Source organism: Procambarus clarkii, chromosome 20, assembly GCF_040958095.1.
Source record: "Procambarus clarkii isolate CNS0578487 chromosome 20, FALCON_Pclarkii_2.0, whole genome shotgun sequence".
NCBI lineage: Eukaryota > Metazoa > Arthropoda > Malacostraca > Decapoda > Cambaridae > Procambarus > Procambarus clarkii.
Genome location: NC_091169.1, coordinates 28404725 through 28426409, shown reverse-complemented (window position 1 = coordinate 28426409; position 21685 = coordinate 28404725). Strand labels below are relative to the sequence as shown.

Below are 21685 nucleotides of genomic sequence, written 5' to 3'. Positions count from 1 at the left end.
ACAAGTGTCATATGTAGCACAGGTTTTGGAGCCTACTTGTAAACAGACGAGGCATGGCGGCTCCCTGGGACCGCCGCTTGTGTTGGTCAGGTCGTCTCCAGCAAGTAATGGACCCCCCCTTACACGCTAGGGGGTATACTCCTAGAGGTGTACACCGAGAGGCTAGTTTACCAGGCTCTCAGGACTGAAGTAAACTTGCTGGTTGACTTGTTAGGACCCGAGGTTGAATGAGCCGAGCAGTGGAAGACTTGGCTCACAGCTACACTGCTCAGAAGTGCCTAGTAAGTGATTAATATACAGTTTACACATCTACATCATCTGTTGCCTCTTAGACTGTAATATATAAATATATATTTCACTGCTATAAAGGTCTCTACCCTCTCAACAATCAGTCTTCTTAATGCATTTCCATTTTCTACGGATTCGATCAAATCGTTACAAATACAACGTATTACTGAGAGAAAAAGCTAAAGTATACCGTATTATTGACGTATTCCATACATCGGTCCCCGTTGGGTGGGTTGGTTGGGTTCGTACGCTTCTGGCAAGGCAAAACAGTTGAATTTTGGACGGAGTGACACACTGAGAGACCAAGGCAGCAGCTGTAATTAATCAATTAGCTATAGCCCATTAAAAATAAATATTTTGCTGGTATTAACGATGTACCCTAATATTTGGGGTTTACCTGTGTAAATAGAGATCAAGGGTTTACCTGTGTATTGAGATCCAGGGTTTACCTATGAATAGAGATCCAGGGTTTACCTGTGTATAGAGATCCAGGGTTTACCTGTGTATAGAGATCCAGGGTTTACCTGTGTATAGAGAGGTCCAGGATTTACCTGTGTATAGAGATCCAGGGTTTACCTGTGTATAGAGATCCAGGGTTTACCTGTGTATAGAGAGGTCCAGGATTTACCTGTGTATAGAGATCCAGGGTTTACCTGTGTATAGAGATCCAGGGTTTACCTGTGTATCTAGAGATCCAGGGTTTACCTTTGTATAAATATCCAGGGTTTACCTGTGTATAGAAAGATCCAGGGTTTACCTTGTGTATAGAGATCCAGGGTTTACCTGTGTATAGAGAGATCCAGGGTTTACGTGTGTATAGAGAGATCCAGGGTTTACCTGTGTATAGAGAGATCCAGGGTTTACCTGTGTATAGAGATCCAAGGTTTACCTGTGTATAGAGCCAGGGTTTACCTGTGAATAGAAATCCAAGGTTTACCTGTGTATAGAGCCAGGGTTTACCTGTGAATAGAGTTACAGGGTTTACCTGTGTATATAGAGATTCAGGGTTTATCTGTGTATAGATCCAGGGTTACCTGTGTATAGAGATCCAGGGTTTACCTGTGTATAGAGATCCAGGGTTTACCTGTGTATCTAGAGATCCAGGGTTTACCTTTGTATAAATATCCAGGGTTTACCTGTGTATAGAAAGATCCAGGGTTTACCTTGTGTATAGAGATCCAGGGTTTACCTGTGTATAGAGAGATCCAGGGTTTACATGTGTATAGAGAGATCCAGGGTTTACCTGTGTATAGAGAGATCCAGGGTTTACCTGTGTATAGAGATCCAAGGTTTACCTGTGTATAGAACCAGGGTTTACCTGTGAATAGAGATCCAAGGTTTACCTGTGTATAGAGCCAGGGTTTACCTGTGAATAGAGTTACAGGGTTTACCTGTGTATATAGAGATTCAGGGTTTATCTGTGTATAGATCCAGGGTTTACCTATGTATAGATAGATCCAGGGTTTACCTGTGTATAGATAGATCCAGGGTTTACCTGTGTATAGATATATCCAGGGTTTACCTGTGTATATATATATCCAGGGTTTACCTGTGTATAGATATATCCAGGGTTTACCTGTGTATAAAGAGATCCCGGGTTTACCTGTGTATAGAGATCAAGGGTTTACCTGTGTAGAGATCCAGGGTTTACGTGTGTATAGAGATCCAGGGTTTACCTGTGTATAGATCCAGGGTTTACCTGTGTATAGATCCAGGGTTTACCTGTGTATAGAGAGATCCACTGTTTACCTGTTTATCGAGAGATCCAAGGTTTACCTGTGTATAGAGAGATCCAGGGTTTACTTGTGTATAGAGATCCAGGGTTTACTTGTGTATAGAGAGATCCAGGGTTTACCTGTGTATAGATAGATCCAGGGGTTTACCTGTGTATAGAGATCCAGGGTTTACCCGTGTATAGATAGATCCAGGGGTTTACCTGTGTATAGAGATCCAAGGTTTACCTGTGTATAGAGATCCAAGGTTTACCTGTGTATAGAGATCCAAGGTTTACCTGTGTATAGAGTGATCCAGGGTTTACCTTGTGTATAGAGATCCAGGGTTTACTTGTAAACCTTTACCAAGATATTTAGGGTTATTTCCTGTTATATAATTGTATATCCCCCCCCCCTCCCTTCCCTGGCTGAAAGGATTCAGCGAACATTAACGCAACAACTAACGAAACATTTACATCTTTTCTCAGTCATTGTGGCTTTGTTTATTTAACTTTGTTTTAATATTTATTAATAATAATAATTAATAATATTACTAATATTATTAGTAGTAATATTAAACTTTGTTTAATATTACTACTTTGTTTAATATTAATATTACTAGTATTAATATTACTAATATTAATATTACAAAGTAATATTACTTTGTTTAATATTAATATTATTAAACTTTGTTTAATATTTATCAATAATAATAAATTAGTAATATTAAATTCTGTTTAATATTTATTACTAATAATAAATTAGTAATGTTAAACTCTTTTTAATATTTATTAACAATAATAAATTAGTAATATTAATCTGTTTAATATTTATTTGGCGGTTTTGTTTATATTTATTAGCCCCCGATGCTGTACGAGGCTGTTTACAGCAATAATGACCTCGGGCTGCCTCGTTTAGAAGCTCGAAGACTGTTTACTAAATATCAATAAAGTCGCCATAATTGAGAAAAGATGTTGATAAGTGGTTGTATAAATGCATCATGCAGCCCGTCCTCCAAAGGTTTTCCCAACGTCCAGAAACTGTCGTATTAAAGTGCCCTTATCCTAACCTACCAGAGGACCCAAAACAGAAAACGGGACAGTATGTCAATTTCCGCCAGCCGTTACCATTTTCTAGTATGACGAGTTTTGGCCTAGGGGTGTACGTCAAAATGCGACGTTCTATTAGGAGGGCGAGTTGTATCATAAATCCTAATGCTGTATTTTGTAATATTAATTTTTTTTTTTATTAACATGGTTTGACCCAGTGATTTTTTTTATTGCAGCTATATTTCCTATATTTGTTTTTTTTTATGGGCTACTCATGCCCATGCCACCACTGGGTGGCTTAGTCTTCACCATCAATCAATCTATAGCTGCAGCTATCCTTCCTATATTTGCAGCTATCCTTCCTATATTTGCAGCTATCCTTCCTATATTTGCAGCTATCCTTCCTATATTTGCAGCTATCCTTCCTATATTTGCAGCTATCCTTCCTATACTTGCAGCTATCCTTCCTCTATTTGCAGCTATCCTTCCTCTATTTGCAGCTATCCTTCCTCTATTTGCAGCTATCCTTCCTATATTTGCAGCTATCCTTCCTCTATTTGCAGCTATCCTTCCTATATTTGCAGCTATCCTTCCTCTATTTGCAGCTATCCTTCCTATATTTGCAGCTATCCTTCCTATATTTGCAGCTATCCTTCCTGTATTTGCAGCTCTCTTTCCTATATTTGCAGCTATCCTTCCTATATTTGCAGCTATCCTTCCTATATTTGCAGCTATCCTTCCTGTATTTGCAGCTATCCTTCCTATATTTGCAGCTATCCTTCCTGTATTTGCAGCTATCCTTCCTATATTTGCAGCTATCCTTCCTATATATGCAGTTATCCTTCCTCTATTTGCAGCTATCCTTCCTATATTTGCAGCTATCCTTCCTATATTTGCAGCTATCCTTCCTATATTTGCAGCTATCCTTCCTATATTTGCAGCTATCCTTCCTATATTTGCAGCTATCCTTCCTATATTTGCAGCTATCCTTCCTATATTTGCAGCTATCCTTCCTATATTTGCAGCTATCCTTCCTATATTTGCAGCTATCCTTCCTATATTTGCAGCTATCCTTCCTATATTTGCAGCTATCCTTCCTGTATTTGCAGCTATCCTTCCTATATTTGCAGCTATCCTTCCTGTATTTGCAGCTATCCTTCCTATATTTGCAGCTATCCTTCCTATATATGCAGTTATCTTTCCTCTATTTGCAGCTATCTTTCCTATATTTGCAGCTATCCTTCCTGTATTTGCAGCTATCCTTCCTATATTTTCAGCTATCCTTCCTATATTTGCAGCTATCCTTCCTATATTTGCAGCTATCCTTCCTGTATTTGCAGCTATCCTTCCTATATTTGCAGCTATCCTTCCTGTATTTGCAGCTATCCTTCCTATATTTGCAGCTATCCTTCCTGTATTTGCAGCTATCCTTCCTATATTTGCAGCTATCCTTCCTATATTTGCAGCTATCCTTCCTGTATTTGCAGCTATCCTTCCTGTATTTGCAGCTATCCTTCCTGTATTTGCAGCTCTCTTTCCTATATTTGCAGCTATATTTCTTATATTTGTATTTATATTTCCTATATTTACAACTATATTTCCTGTTCATTATTATGTTCCCATTTTCCTTGAACTGACAGTATATAGTAGAATAATATTGGCTTCCACCCTTACTTTGAAGTATATAATGCCATATTATTACTTATATTTCCTGTGACTGTACATATTATCACATATCCTCACTGGTTATCTTGAGGTTATCTTGAGATGATTTCGGGGCTTTAGTGTCCCCGCGGCCCGGTCCTAGACCAGGCCTCCACCCCCAGGAAGCAGCCCGTGACAGCTGACTAACTCCCAGGTACCTATTTACTGCTAGGTAACAGGGGCATTCAGGGTGAAAGAAACTTTGCCCATTTGTTTCTGCCTCGTGCGGGAATCGAACCCGCGCCACAGAATTACGAGTCCTGCGCGCTATCCACCAGGCTACGAGGCCCCAAAATGATGTGAACAAAACTGATGAAAATATTTCAAATATAACAATTAAATAACAAAGATGTACCAACAAATATCAGACACACGAGAACAATAAAATCACAGACACATGTAATAATAAAATGAGAAAGGTAAATGCAACAACAACAAACAAAGACAAATATGACAATAAAATAAACAAATATGACAATAAAATAAACAAATATGACAATAAAATAACAAAGACAAACGTAACAATTAAACAACAATGATGTGACAACAAATAACAATGACAACATACCGGCCTCAGAGCAAATCTATTACCATGAGCCCCCCCCCCCCCCCCCCCCCGCATTAAACCTCCTGGATAGTTATCTTAGATATATGTGATGGTCTGAAAGCATATTACGGTTCCAGTCCACATGTAAACTGGTAAGTAAAATTTTGTTGTAAACAGAGATTATTCTCAAATTGTAACTTTGTTGTACTATAAAGCGATGGTTTAAAATTGAAAAAAGTGTATGTTGAAAACGTTTTCTGTGAAAAATTGGGTTTTCTGTACAGAGAATTCACAGTCACTCTGAAATAGTTTTCGAATTCCATATTTTTCATTATCGTCAATAATACACCACATTAACGTGACCAAACTTAATGAAACCTAACTTAATCAAACTAAACCTAACCAAATCTTAACATAAAGTAACCTTGACCTAACCTAACCATGGAGAGAGAGTAGATAATAGTACAAATATTGATATCGTTCCCAATCCATTACCATTACTTTGAGCGGGTCTCCGCCCTGAGGACAAGTTGAACCATTTTCTCCCGCCTGTGTAGTGAAGTGAGAGCGAAGGTTGTATTATTAGTGGTAATGGTAGTGGTAGGAACGCTAGCAGAAGCTGGCGTATACTGACACCAGACGTGGAGGTGACGGTGACCACCAACACTGATGGTGGCCGCCAACACTGATGGTGGCCACCAACACTGACGGTGGCCACCAACACTGACGGTGACCACCAACACTGACGGTGACCACCAACACTGACGGTGGCCACCAACACTGACGGTGGCCACCAACACTGACGGTGGCCACCAACACTGACGGTGGCCACCAACACTGACGGTGGCCACCAACACTGACGGTGACCACCAACACTGACGGTGACCACCAACACTGACGGTGACCACCAACACTGACGGTGGCCACCAACACTGACGGTGACCACCAACACTGACGGTGACCACCAACACTGACGGTGGCCACCAACACTGACGGTGACCACCAATACTGACGGTGACCACCAACACTGACGGTGGCCACCAACACTGACGGTGACCACCAACACTGACGGTGGCCACCAACACTGACGGTGGCTACCAACACTGACGGTGGCCACCAACACTGACGGTGGCCACCAACACTGACGGTGGCCACCAACACTGACGGTGGCCACCAACACTGACGGTGGCCACCAACACTGACGGTGACCACCAACACTGACGGTGACCACCAACAGTGACGGTGGCCACCAACACTGACGGTGACCACCAACACTGACGGTGACCACCAACACTGACGGTGGCCACCAACACTGACGGTGACCACCAATACTGATGGTGGCCACCAACACTGACGGTGACCACCAACACTGACGGTGGCCACCAACACTGACGGTGGCCACCAACACTGACGGTGGCCACCAACACTGACGGTGACCACCAATACTGATGGTGGCCACCAACACTGACGGTGGCCACCAACACTGACGGTGGCCACCAACACTGACGGTGGCCACCAACACTGACGGTGGCCACCAACACTGACGGTGGCCACCAACACTGACGGTGGCCACCAACACTGACGGTGGCCACCGACACTGACGGTGACCACCAACACTGACGGTGACCACCAACACTGACGGTGGCCACCAACACTGACGGTGACCACCAACACTGACGGTGGCCACCAACACTGACGGTGACCACCAACACTGACGGTGGCCACCAACACTGACGGTGGCCACCAACACTGACGGTGGCCACCAACACTGACGGTGGCCACCAACACTGACGGTGGCCACCAACACTGACGGTGACCACCAACACTGACGGTGACCACCAACACTGACGGTGGCCACCAACACTGACGGTGGCCGCCAACACTGACGGTGCAATATTGACTTATTAAATATGTGCATAGGTGACATACTTAACATAATAGATACCCTTAAAAAGATTCATAGAAAACACCGACCTTACCTAACCTACTTAGTATGTTAAGATAAGCATCTTATTGCTTCGTAATTACAATTATTACCTAACCTATAATAGGTATAGGTTAAGTAATAATTGTAATTACGAAGCAATAAGATGCTTATCTTAAGATACTAACAAGGTTAGGTAAGGTCGGTGTTTTCTATGAATCTTTTTAAGGGTATCTATCATGTTTAGTATATCACCTATGCACGTAGGTAATAAGTCTATATTGACTTTACGAATTTGCGAGAACGGGTTGGACGGTGGCCGCCAACACTGACGGTGGCAGCCAACACTGACGGTGACCACCAACACTGACGGTGGCCGCCAACACTGACGGTGACCACCAACACTGACGGTGGCAGCCAACACTGACGGTGACCACCAACACTGACGGTGGCAGCCAACACTGACGGTGACCACCAACACTGACGGTGGCCGCCAACACTGACGGTGACCACCAACACTGACGGTGGCCACCAACACTGACGGTGGCCGCCAACACTGACGGTGACCACCAACACTGACGGTGACCACCAACACTGACGGTGGCCACCAACACTGACGGTGGCAGCCAACACTGACGGTGACCACCAACACTGACGGTGACCACCAACACTGACGGTGGCCACCAACACTGACGGTGGCAGCCAACACTGACGGTGACCACCAACACTGACGGTGGCAGCCAACACTGACGGCGGCCGCCAACACTGACGGTGACCACCAACACTGACGGTGACCACCAACACTGACGGTGACCACCAACACTGACGGTGACCACCAACACTGACGGTGGCCACCAACACTGACGGTGACCACCAACACTGACGGTGACCACCAACACTGACGGTGACCACCAACACTGACGGTGACCACCAACACTGACGGTGACCACCAACACTGACGGTGACCACCAACACTGACGGTGACCACCAACACTGACGGTGACCACCAACACTGACGGTGGCCGCCAACACTGACGGTGGCAGCCAACACTGACGGTGACCACCAACACTGACGGTGGCCACCAACACTGACGGTGGCCGCCAACACTGACGGTGGCCACCAACACTGATGGTGGCCACCAACACTGACGGTGACCACCAACACTGACGGTGACCACCAACACTGACGGTGACCAACACTGACGGTGGCCACCAACACTGACGGTGACCACCAACACTGACGGTGACCACCAACACTGACGGTGACCACCAACACTGACGGTGACCACCAACACTGACGGTGACCACCAACACTGACGGTGACCACCAACACTGACGGTGGCCGCCAACACTGACGGTGGCAGCCTAACACTGACGGTGACCACCAACACTGACGGTGGCCACCAACACTGACGGTGGCAGCCAACACTGACGGTGACCACCAACACTGACGGTGGCCGCCAACACTGACGGTGGCAGCCAACACTGACGGTGACCACCAACACTGACGGTGGCCGCCAACACTGACGGTGGCAGCCAACACTGGCGGTGACCACCAACACTGATGGTGGCAGCCAACACTGACGGTGGCAGCCAACACTGACGGTGGCCGCCAACACTGACGGTGACCACCAACACTGATGGTGACCACCAACACTGATGGTGACCACCAACACTGACGGTGGCCACCAACACTGATGGTGGCAGCCAACACTGACGGTGACCACCAACACTGATGGTGACCACCAACACTGACGGTGACCACCAACACTGACGGTGGCCGCCAACACTGACGGTGGCAGCCAACACTGACGGTGACCACCAACACTGACGGTGGCCACCAACACTGACGGTGGCAGCCAACACTGACGGTGGCAGCCAACACTGACGGTGGCCACCAACACTGATGGTGGCAGCCAACACTGACGGTGGCTGCCAACACTGACGGTGGCAGCCAACACTGACGGTGACCACCAACACTGACGGTGGCCACCAACACTGACGGTGGCAGCCAACACTGACGGTGGCAGCCAACACTGACGGTGACCACCAACACTGACGGTGACCACCAACACTGACGGTGACCACCAACACTGACGGTGGCAGCCAACACTGATGGTGGCAGCCAACACTGACGGTGACCACCAACACTGACGGTGGCAGCCAACACTGATGGTGGCAGCCTTCACCACTGCGGTGAAGCAGAACATGTGTGCAATTGTGTAGAAGGAATGAATATTTGATTTCATTTTCCTTTATCCCCATTCGTAATCGATTTCCACATAAAATGGACGTAGCACCTCATCTCATTAGGGTTCAGGCTGGGGTCTGCGCCTGTGTGATTTCCGACCTAAGCTGACCACTCGCCCCGGCACCACCATTAAATCACTCCCCGCCACACACACTGTGTGTCAGGGGAGGATCAGAGCCCTTATCCTCCAGGCTTCTAAGGGCGATAACCATCCCCTATGCGATAGGATAACAGCTCTTGAGCACCCCAGGAGGCGTAGCACTCTCTTCTCCTCCCGCGACCGGAAAGGAGCATCGGATATAAACGTTCTGATCCTAACTTATCGTATTAGATCCTGACACTTGTATCAATCAGGTCAGATAATCCCCGGAGTCTATTACCGGGTGGCGGGAGGAGGCCTCTACGACACATTGTTCTGGGCGAGACAAGGGGGCGACTCTACCTCCGTCTGGTCGACTCCCAGCTGACGGACGGCCGCTTGGCTGGTTCTGCAATTAAGCGATGTTTTGAGAGTCGTTTAAAGTTGTTTGTTTAGTAGTGTGAGATCTCTGTTTGTATGATTTGATGCGCGTGGCTGAGTTGTTAATATGAATTTCTCTTATAACGAAGGTAGCGCTTGGGTTAGAAATACAACGTAGTCACAACGTTACTTTTAGTGTTTGTTGCATTCGTCGGTAATGTGGAGGTTCCTGGCTAAACATGGTACGAGGTTCAAGTCCCGGAAGCCTATTGAGGGACTTGATGTATAGTGACTGTCCCTGTGAGATGAGGGACTTGATGTATAGTGACCGTCCCTGTGAGATGAGGGACTTGATGTATAGTGACCGTCCCTGTGAGATGAGGGACTTGATGTATAGTGACTGTTCCTGTGAGATGAGGGACTTGATGTATAGTGACTGTCCCTGTGAGATGAGGGACTTGATGTATAGTGACTGTTCCTGTGAGATGAGGGACTTGATGTATAGTGACTGTTCCTGTGAGATGAGGGACTTGATGTATAGTGACTGTTCCTGTGAGATGAGGGACTTGATGTAGTGACCGTCCCTGTGAGATGAGGGACTTGATGTAGTGACCGTCCCTGTGAGATGAGGGACTTGATGTAGTGACCGTCCCTGTGAGATCAGTTACCTTAAACTGCCTTCGTTAATTCATTCCACTTGACTGTCACCCAGGCATGTTTTCACGTCCCCTATCACCTATCCCAGTGTCTAATTTACTACCATCGTATTTCATTCTGCTACCTGTTATCCTCATTATATTGTTCTATTTGTCTATCGCTGTCTATCTTTCCTCTCAATTGCGGGTCCTCTATCTGCCTCTGCCTGCCTCAGATGATAAGCCTACACTGTCTGCCTCACGAGTCAGGTCTACACTGTCTGCCTCACGAGTCAGGTCTACACTGTCTGCCTCACGAGTCAGGTCTACACTGTCTACCTCACGAGTCAGGTCTACACTGTCTGCCTCACGAGTCAGGTCTACACTGTCTGCCTCACGAGTCAGGTCTATACTGCCTGCCTCACGAGCTAGGCCTAATGTGCCACACGAGTCAGGCTTGCACGTCCTGTGATTTCAGTAGAATCTCGGTTGTATGAGTTTTAGCGAGTTGCGATGGTTTAGTGGTTTATGGTTTAGTTTAGTTTAGATGGTTTAGTTTAGTATGCGGTTGACAATGCCTTGGTCGCAGGTTCGAGCCCACCTCACAGCCCCAGTGGATTATCTCGTTGATGTATATCACGTTAATGGGATTTTGTGATTGATATATATCACGTTAGTGGGATTTTTCTGTGTATTATTATTATTATAAAAATCCTCTCCTACTCACACCTTCCCTCATCACTTTCCATACCTCCCCTCTCATTCCCTCCGACCCTTCTGTTCCCCTCTCTCCTGTCACCTTCCTACCCTCACTCCCTCTCATCTCTCCCTTCCCCCCCTTCCCTCACCCCTCCCCCTCCCCCCCCCTGACCAGAGTAACGAGCTAACCAAGTGTGGTGGGGGCGGGACCTCTTGATCTGTGCTTGTCTGCTCACCTACATGTGCTGCTACAACCCAAACTCTTCCTCGTAGTTCGAACTTACAACTGCAGGACCGGACTTTAGCTCCTGGTCTACGTCTTTCCGACTGTCGATAGTCAGAAGCAAGTATCTTTAAAGTTGCTGTTGTTGACCCTTAAGGTCGAAAGGGGCAATCAAAAAGGTGCAATAAATGGTTCAATTTTAAGCTTCAAATTGGGAAATCACTTTTAGAATGACGCTAAAAAAATTTACTTTTTCCGTCTGTTCAAATTTCCTTATCAATGACTAAATTTTAAGCTTCATATACGTGCAATCACTTTTAAATATGCTCAAAAATAGAAGTCAAACATAATATTGTAACTATCTATCTTATTGTTCCAACTGGAGGTCAGTTTGGGTAAAATGTGAAAAATCACTGGTTTTCCTTATGGCCAAATTTCTTTATTAAAAAAAACTAACATTAAAACTTCAAACGTGTGTTTGAAACTTACATGTTTTCAAACATGTAATTCAAACGTTGAATTACGCTCAGAAATAGGAATCCAGAAACATATTTTAATGATCTAGTTTATTTTTTAAACTGGACTGGACGGTAGAGCGACGGTCTCGCTTCATGCAGGTCGGCGTTCAATCCCCGACCGTCCAAATGGTTGGGCACCATTCCTTCCCGCCCGTCCTATCCCAAATCCTTATCCTGACCCCATCCAAGTGCTATATAGTCGTAATGGCTTGGCGCTTTACCGTTGATAGTTCCCTTCCCTTCAACAACTGAAGCGCTGTTAGATTTTTAACGCAATGCCTTTGGCTTCAGTTGAAGCCTCGGGAACCCCTAGAGGAATCAGATAATCGCAGGTTACAGTGCTCTTGCCCATGTCGTGGTGTAGTGGGGTAAGGCGTGTGCATGAGAGTATTCAGAGCTCGGGGGGAAGTGTCCCTACACCTTATACATCCCCACCCGGAGCTCTGGGTACTCGCAAGCACACGCCTTACCCCACTACACCACGACATGATGTAATACCTATATGTGGGTCATCCGTCAAGACCTGGACTGACTTCAGTATGGGGCTCCAGACTTCCTGTCTACGGGGTCACCATAGCCCGTGCTACTTGGAACTTTTCTGTTCCAAGTAGCGAATCTTAAACAACAACATTCCTGTGATTTCAGTTGGACTCCGGTTTGTTTCCTATTGATTCCTGTTGGTCCAGTGGTAGCGTACGCGACTGGCAATACTTGGGTCCCAGGTTCGCGCCCCACCTCATAGCCCTAATGGATTTTCTCAATATTATTAGTGTTAATATCAGTGTTATTGTAATTACCATTGTTATTATTATTAATAATATTATAATCATTATTATTATTATTACATGAGCTACCATTGTCGGGTCTCAGCTCCTGGGCTGATTGGCCGGGAGTTCAACACAGTGTTGTCTCACTACTTGAGGTCTCCAATACCTTTGACACATATCTGAAACGCGTGTTTCGCGTAATTGACAATCAGGTGTCCTAGCCTCACGCCCGAGCACACTCTCTATGCTCGATTTTAATTGGCCGAGGAGGATAACCCGAGCTGGGCGCTAGCCTATCCGTGAGGTTTCCTGCATGATTCACACCAGCCAATTACGTCCCTCGAGTGTCTGCTGCTATAAGGTTAGCCAATCACGTTGCTTGTTTGTTTGCTGCTATAAGGAGGTTAACCAATCACGTTCCTCGTTTGTTTGCTGCTATAAGAAGGTTAGCCAATCACGTTGCTCGATTGTCTGCTGCTATAAGGAGGGTAGCCAATCACGTTGCTTGTTCACACCATCTTCCTTTAAGTTCTATGCACCCATCTTCTCCTCCTTCCCACCCACATCCACACGCCCACCCACCTACACCCGCCCACTCATCCACACGCCCACCCACCTACACCCGCCCACTCACATCCACACGCCCACCCACCTACACCCGCCCACTCACATCCACACGCCCACCCACCTACACCCGCCCACTCACATCCACACGCCCACCCACCTACACCCGCCCACTCACATCCGCACGCCCACCCACCTACACCCGCCCACTCTCATCCACACGCCCACCCACCTACACCCGCCCACTCACATCCACACGCCCACCCACCTACACCCGCCCACTCACATCCGCACGCCCACCCACCTACACCCGCCCACTCACATCCACACGCCCACCCACCTACACCCGCCCACTCACATCCACACGCCCACCCACCTACACCCGCCCACTCACATCCGCACGCCCACCCACCTACACCCGCACGCCCACCCACCTACACCCGCCCACTCTCATCCACACGCCCACCCACCTACACCCGCCCACTCACATCCACACGCCCACCCACCTACACCCGCCCACTCACATCCACACGCCCACCCACCTACACCCGCCCACTCACATTCACACGCCCACCCACCTACACCCGCCCACTCACATCCACACGCCCACCCACCTACACCCGCCCACTCACATCCGCACGCCCACCCACCTACACCCGCCCACTCACATCCACACGCCCACCCACCTACACCCGCCCACTCACATCCACACGCCCACCCACCTACACCCGCCCACTCACATCCACACGCCCACCCACCTACACCCGCCCACTCATCCACACGCCCACCCACCTACACCCGCCCACTCACATCCACACGCCCACCCACCTACACCCGCCCACTCACATCCACACGCCCACCCACCTACACCCGCCCACTCACATCCACACGCCCACCCACCTACACCCGCCCACTCATCCACACGCCCACCCACCTACACCCGCCCACTCACATCCACACGCCCACCCACCTACACCCGCCCACTCACATCCACACGCCCACCCACCTACACCCGCCCACTCACATCCACACGCCCACCCACCTACACCCGCCCACTCACATCCACACGCCCACCCACCTACACCCGCCCACTCACATCCACACGCCCACCCACCTACACCCGCCCACTCACATCCACACGCCCACCCACCTACATCCGCCCACTCACATCCACACGCCCACCCACCTACACCCGCCCACTCACATCTACACGCCCACCCACCTACACCCGCCCACTCACATCCACACGCCCACCCACCTACACCCGCCCACTCACATCCACACGCCCACCCACCTACACCCGCACACTAACATCCACACGCCCACCCACCTACATCCGCCCACTCACATCCACACGCCCACCCACCTACACCCGCACACTCACATCCACACGCCCACCCACCTACACCCGCCCACTCACATCCACACGCCCACCCACCTACACCCGCACACTCACATCCACACGCCCACCCACCTACACCCGCCCACTCACATCCGTACGCCCACCCACCTACATCCGCCCACTCACATCCACACGCCCACCCACCTACACTCGCCCACTCACATCCACACGCCCACCCACCTACACCCGCACACTCACATCCACACGCCCACCCACCTACACCCGCCCACTCACATCCGCACGCCCACCCACCTACACCCGCCCACTCACATCCACACGCCCACCCACCTACACCCGCACACTAACATCCACACGCCCACCCACCTACATCCGCCCACTCACATCCACACGCCCACCCACCTACACCCGCACACTCACATCCACACGCCCACCCACCTACACCCGCCCACTCACATCCACACGCCCACCCACCTACACCCGCACACTCACATCCACACGCCCACCCACCTACACCCGCCCACTCACATCCACGCGCCCACCCACCTACACCCGCACACTCACATCCACACGCCCACCCACCTACACCCGCCCACTCACATCCGTACGCCCACCCACCTACATCCGCCCACTCACATCCACACGCCCACCCACCTACACTCGCCCACTCACATCCACACGCCCACCCACCTACACCCGCACACTCACATCCACACGCCCACCCACCTACACCCGCCCACTCACATCCGCACGCCCACCCACCTACACCCGCCCACTCATCCACACGCCCACCCACCCACCTCCCATTTGGGGGTGTTTCATTCATCATGGTTTACGACGCGGGTGTTTTATGAGGTGTTGGCTGCAGGTGTTAAACCCATCATATCCTCTCGCTTATCATACACCCCTGTTATACCACTCCTCTACACCACGCCCACACTGCTCAACACCACGCCCACACTGCTCAACACCACGCCCACACTGCTCAACACCACCATCACGCCCACACTGCTCAACACCACCATCACGCCCACACTGCTCTACTCCACCATCACGCCCACACTGCTCAACACCACCATCACGCCCACACTGCTCAACACCACCATCACGCCCACACTGCTCTACTCCACCATCACGCCCACACTGCTCAACACCACGCCCACACTGCTCAACACCACGCCCACACTGCTCAACACCACGCCCACACTGCTCAACACCACCATCACGCCCACACTGCTCAACACCACGCCCACACTGCTCAACACCACGCCCACACTGCTCAACACCACGCCCACACTGCTCAACACCACCATCACGCCCACACTGCTCAACACCACGCCCACACTGCTCAACACCACCATCACGCCCACACTGCTCAACACCACGCCCACACTGCTCAACACCACGCCCACACTGCTCAACACCACCATCACGCCCACACTGCTCAACACCACCATCACGCCCACACTGCTCTACTCCACCATCACGCCCACACTGCTCTACACCACCATCACGCCCACACTGCTCTACACCACCATCACGCCCACACTGCTCAACACCACCATCACGCCCACACTGCTCAACACCACCACCACGCCCACACTGCTCTACACCACCATCACGCCCACACTGCTCAACACCACGCCCACACTGCTCAACACCACCATCACGCCCACACTGCTCAACACCACCATCACGCCCACACTGCTCTACACCACCATCACGCCCACACTGCTCTACACCACCATCACGCCCACACTGCTCAACACCACCATCACGCCCACACTGCTCAACACCACCACCACGCTCACACTGCTCTACACCACCATCACGCCCACACTGCTCAACACCACGCCCACACTGCTCAACACCACCATCACGCCCACACTGCTCAACACCACCATCACGCCCACACTGCTCTACACCACCATCACGCCCACACTGCTCAACACCACCATCACGCCCACACTGCTCAACACCACGCCCACACTGCTCAACACCACCATCACGCCCACACTGCTCTTCACCACCATCACGCCCACACTGCTCAACACCACGCCCACACTGCTCAACACCACGCCCACACTGCTCAACACCACCATCACGCCCACACTGCTCTACACCACCATCACGCCCACACTGCTCTACACCACCATCACGCCCACACTGCTCTACACCACCATCACGCCCACACTGTTCTACACCACCATCACGCCCACACTGCTCTACACCACCGTCACGCCCACACTGCTCTACACCACCATCACGCCCACACTGCTCTACACCACCATCACGCCCACACTGCTCTACACCACTATATCAACCATATAAGGGATATATAAAGTGTATATAAAGATACTCACCTCAGCTGTAGTGAAGAGATATACTTGTGTTACAAAACAGTCAAGACAAGAGATAATGAGATTATCTTGCGGAGTCATCTGATGAGTAAGTTTGTTGTGTAAGTGTAGAGTCCGTTGTCTCGCTCACCACCGCCCACGCCACGGGCATGGGGTGCATAATAAATGAACGCAGTTCGAACTGACACTCAGATGACAGGTGCTTCCTGAAGGTGCCGCGAGCAGTCTTACCCCTCCGTACCTACCTCTTCCCAGCACTGGCACGAGTACACACATTTGATAGAGCCCAATAGGCTCAGGAATCTGTACAACTGTTGATTGACGGTTGAGAAGCGGGACCAAAGAGCCAGAGCTCAACCCCCGCAAGCACAACTAGGTGAGTACACATTCAGAAACAAAGTGTATTGGACACCTGGGGAATAACTGTAGTTCTCAGTACAATGATGAGATACATTAAGTAGTCATTACAAGAAGACAAGATAGCACGGGAGACTGTGTAGCGCCGCGTGAAGCACATTAATTATTTACACAAACTCCGCCACACAGACACCGAGCAACACAATATGTCCTCCCACGCTCACACACACCACAAAAACACACACCGGGAGAGCCGACACACACACACACACACACCGCTCACTACGGGTAAAACACACACTTCACACACATGTAAATATATGTACTTGTATATATATAACATTAATAATTGTGTAACTAGCGTCAAAAGATTGTTATTTGCTTAGCTGAACGAACTAGAGGGTTCAGTTCCTAAAGCGATAATGTGTCTCTGTAACCCTTTACACCACCGCCCACGGGATGGGTATAGGGTGCATAATAAAGAAAGAAATTGAATTGACATATCCACACGGCCGAGCCCCGGTACTGGCCACCACCTGGCCACCAGCCAGGCCACCAACCAGGCCACCACCAGGCCACCACCAGGCCACCACCAGGCCACCACCAGGCCACCAGCCAGGCCACCACCAGGCCACCACCAGGCCACCAACCAGGCCACCACCAGGCCACCACCAGGCCACCAACCAGGCCACCACCAGGCCACCACCAGGCCACCAACCAGGCCACCAGCCAGGACACCACCAGGCCACCACCAGGCCACCAACCAGGCCACCACCAGGCCACCACCAGGCCACCAACCAGGCCACCAGCCAGGACACCAACCAGGCCACCAACCAGGCCACCACCAGGCCACCACCAGGCCACCAACCAGGCCACCACCAGGCCACCACCAGGCCACCAACCAGGCCACCACCAGGCCACCACCAGGCCACCAGCCAGGACACCAACCAGGCCACCAACCAGGCCACCAACCAGGGCACCACCAGGCCACCACCAGGCCACCACCTGGCCACCACCAGGCCACCACCAGGCCACCAACCAGGCCACCACCAGGCCACCACCAGGCCACCACCAGGCCACCAACCAGGCCACCAACCAGGCCACCACCAGGCCACCACCAGGCCACCACCAGGCCACCACCAGGCCACCACCAGGCCACCAGCCAGGACACCAACCAGGACACCAACCAGGCCACCAACCAGGCCACCACCAGGCCACCAACCAGGCCACCACCAGGCCACCACCAGGCCACCAACCAGGCCACCAACCAGGCCACCACCAGGCCACCACCAGGCCACCACCAGGCCACCACCAGGCCACCACCAGGCCACCAGCCAGGACACCAACCAGGCCACCAACCAGGCCACCACCAGGCCACCACCAGGCCACCAACCAGGCCACCAACCAGGCCACCACCAGGCCACCACCAGGCCACCACCAGGCCACCACCAGGCCACCACCAGGCCACCACCAGGCCACCAACCAGGCCACCACCAGGCCACCAACCAGGCCACCACCAGGCCACCACCAGGCCACCAACCAGGCCACCACCAGGCCACCAACCAGGCCACCACCAGGCCACCACCAGGCCACCACCAGGCCACCACCAGGCCACCAACCAGGCCACCACCAGGCCACCACCAGGCCACCACCAGGCCACCACCAGGCCACCACCAGGCCACCAACCAGGCCACCACCAGGCCACCACCAGGCCACCAACCAGGCCACCACCAGGCCACCAGCCAGGCCACCACCAGGCCACCACCAGGCCACCAGCCAGGCCACCAGCCAGGACACCAACCAGGCCACCAACCAGGCCACCACCAGGCCACCAACCAGGCCACCACCAGGCCACCACCAGGCCACCACCAGGCCACCACCAGGCCACCACCAGGCCACCACCAGGCCACCAGGCCACCACCAGGCCACCACCAGGCCACCACCAGGCCACCAACTGAGCACCACCAGGCCACCAACCAGGCCACCACCAGGCCACCACCAGGCCACCAACCAGGCCACCACCAGGCCACCAGCCAGGCCACCACCAGGCCTCCAGCCAGGACACCAACCAGGCCACCAACCAGGCCACCACCAGGCCACCAACCAGGCCACCACCAGGCCACCACCAGGCCACCACCAGGCCACCAACTGAGCACCACCAGGCCACCACCAGGCCACCACCAGGCCACCAACCAGGCCACCAACCAGGCCACCAACCATACCACCAACCATACCACCAACCATACCACCAACCATACCACCAACCATACCACCAACCATACCACCAACCATACCACCAACCAGGCCACCAACCATACCACCAACCATACCACCAACCATACCACCAACCATACCACCAACCATACCACCAACCATACCACCAACCAGGCCACCAACCATACCACCAACCATACCACCAACCATACCACCAACCATACCACCAACCAGGCCACCAACCATACCACCAACCATGCCACCAACCATACCACCAACCATACCACCAACCATACCACCAACCATACCACCAACCATACCACCAACCAGGCCACCAGCCATACCACCAACCATACCACCAACCATACCACCAACCATACCACCAACCAGGCCACCAACCATACCACCAACCAGCCCACCAACCATACCACCAACCATACCACCAACCAGGCCACCAACCAGGCCACCAACCATACCACCAACCATACCACCAACCATACCACCAACCAGGCCACCAACCATACCACCAACCATACCACCAACCATACCACCAACCATACCACCAACCATACCACCAACCATACCACCAACCAGGCCACCAACCAGGCCACCAACCATACCACCAACCATACCACCAACCATACCACCAACCATACCACCAACCAGGCCACCAACCATACCACCAACCATACCACCAACCATACCACTAACCATACCACCAACCAGACCACCAACCAGGCCACCAACCAGGCCACCAACCATACCACCAACCATACCACCAACCATACCACCAACCAGGCCACCAACCATACCACCAACCATACCACCAACCATACCACCAACCATACCACCAACCATACCACCAACCAGGCCACCAACCATACCACCAACCATACCACCAACCATACCACCAACCAGGCCACCAACCATACCACCAACCATGCCACCAACCATACCACCAACCATACCACCAACCATACCACCAACCATACCACCAACCATACCACCAACCAGGCCACCAACCAGGCCACCAACCATACCACCAACCATACCACCAACCATACCACCAACCATACCACCAACCAGGCCACCAACCATACCACCAACCAGCCCACCAACCATACCACCAACCATACCACCAACCAGGCCACCAACCAGGCCACCAACCATACCACCAACCATACCACCAACCATACCACCAACCATACCACCAACCATACCACCAACCAGGCCACCAACCATACCACCAACCATACCACCAACCATACCACCAACCATACCACCAACCAGGCCACCAACCAGGCCACCAACCATACCACCAACCATACCACCAACCATACCACCAACCATACCACCAACCATACCACCAACCAGGCCACCAACCATACCACCAACCATACCACCAACCATACCACCAACCAGACCACCAACCAGGCCACCAACCAGGCCACCAACCATACCACCAACCATACCACCAACCATACCACTAACCATACCACCAACCAGACCACCAACCAGGCCACCAACCAGGCCACCAACCATACCACCAACCATACCACCAACCATACCACCAACCATACCACCAACCAGGCCACCAACCATTCCACCAACCATACCACCAACCATACCACCAACCATACCACCAACCATACCACCAACCAGGCCAACAACCATACCACCAACCATACCACCAACCATACCACCAACCATACCACCAACCATACCACCAACCAGGCCACCAACCAGGCCACCAACCATACCACCAACCATACCACCAACCATACCACCAACCATACCACCAACCATACCACCAACCAGGCCACCAACCATACCACCAACCATACCACCAACCATACCACTAACCATACCACCAACCAGACCACCAACCAGGCCACCAACCAGGCCACCAACCATACCACCAACCATACCACCAACCAGGCCACCAACCATACCACCAACCATACCACCAACCATACCACCAACCAGGCCACCAACCATACCACCAACCATACCACCAACCATACCACCAACCAGGCCACCAACCATACCACCA

The 21685-nt window shown here is 51.4% G+C and overlaps 1 protein-coding gene across 1 annotated transcript; it reads left to right on the top strand.

The window, feature by feature from the left end:
- Positions 1-3323: 3323 nt before the first annotated feature.
- LOC123755246 (uncharacterized) lies at positions 3324-4766 on the top strand. The gene has a single exon (XM_069328055.1). It carries the CDS (start codon positions 3324-3326, stop codon positions 4764-4766), a length of 1443 nt encoding a protein of 480 aa, XP_069184156.1.
- The last annotated feature ends 16919 nt before the right edge of the window (positions 4767-21685 follow it).

What these genes read in the sequence shown, in the direction of transcription:
- LOC123755246 (XM_069328055.1), top strand. Translation starts at nt 3,324, where the DNA reads ATGCCCATGCCACCACTGGGTGGCTTAGTCTTCACCATCAATCAATCT.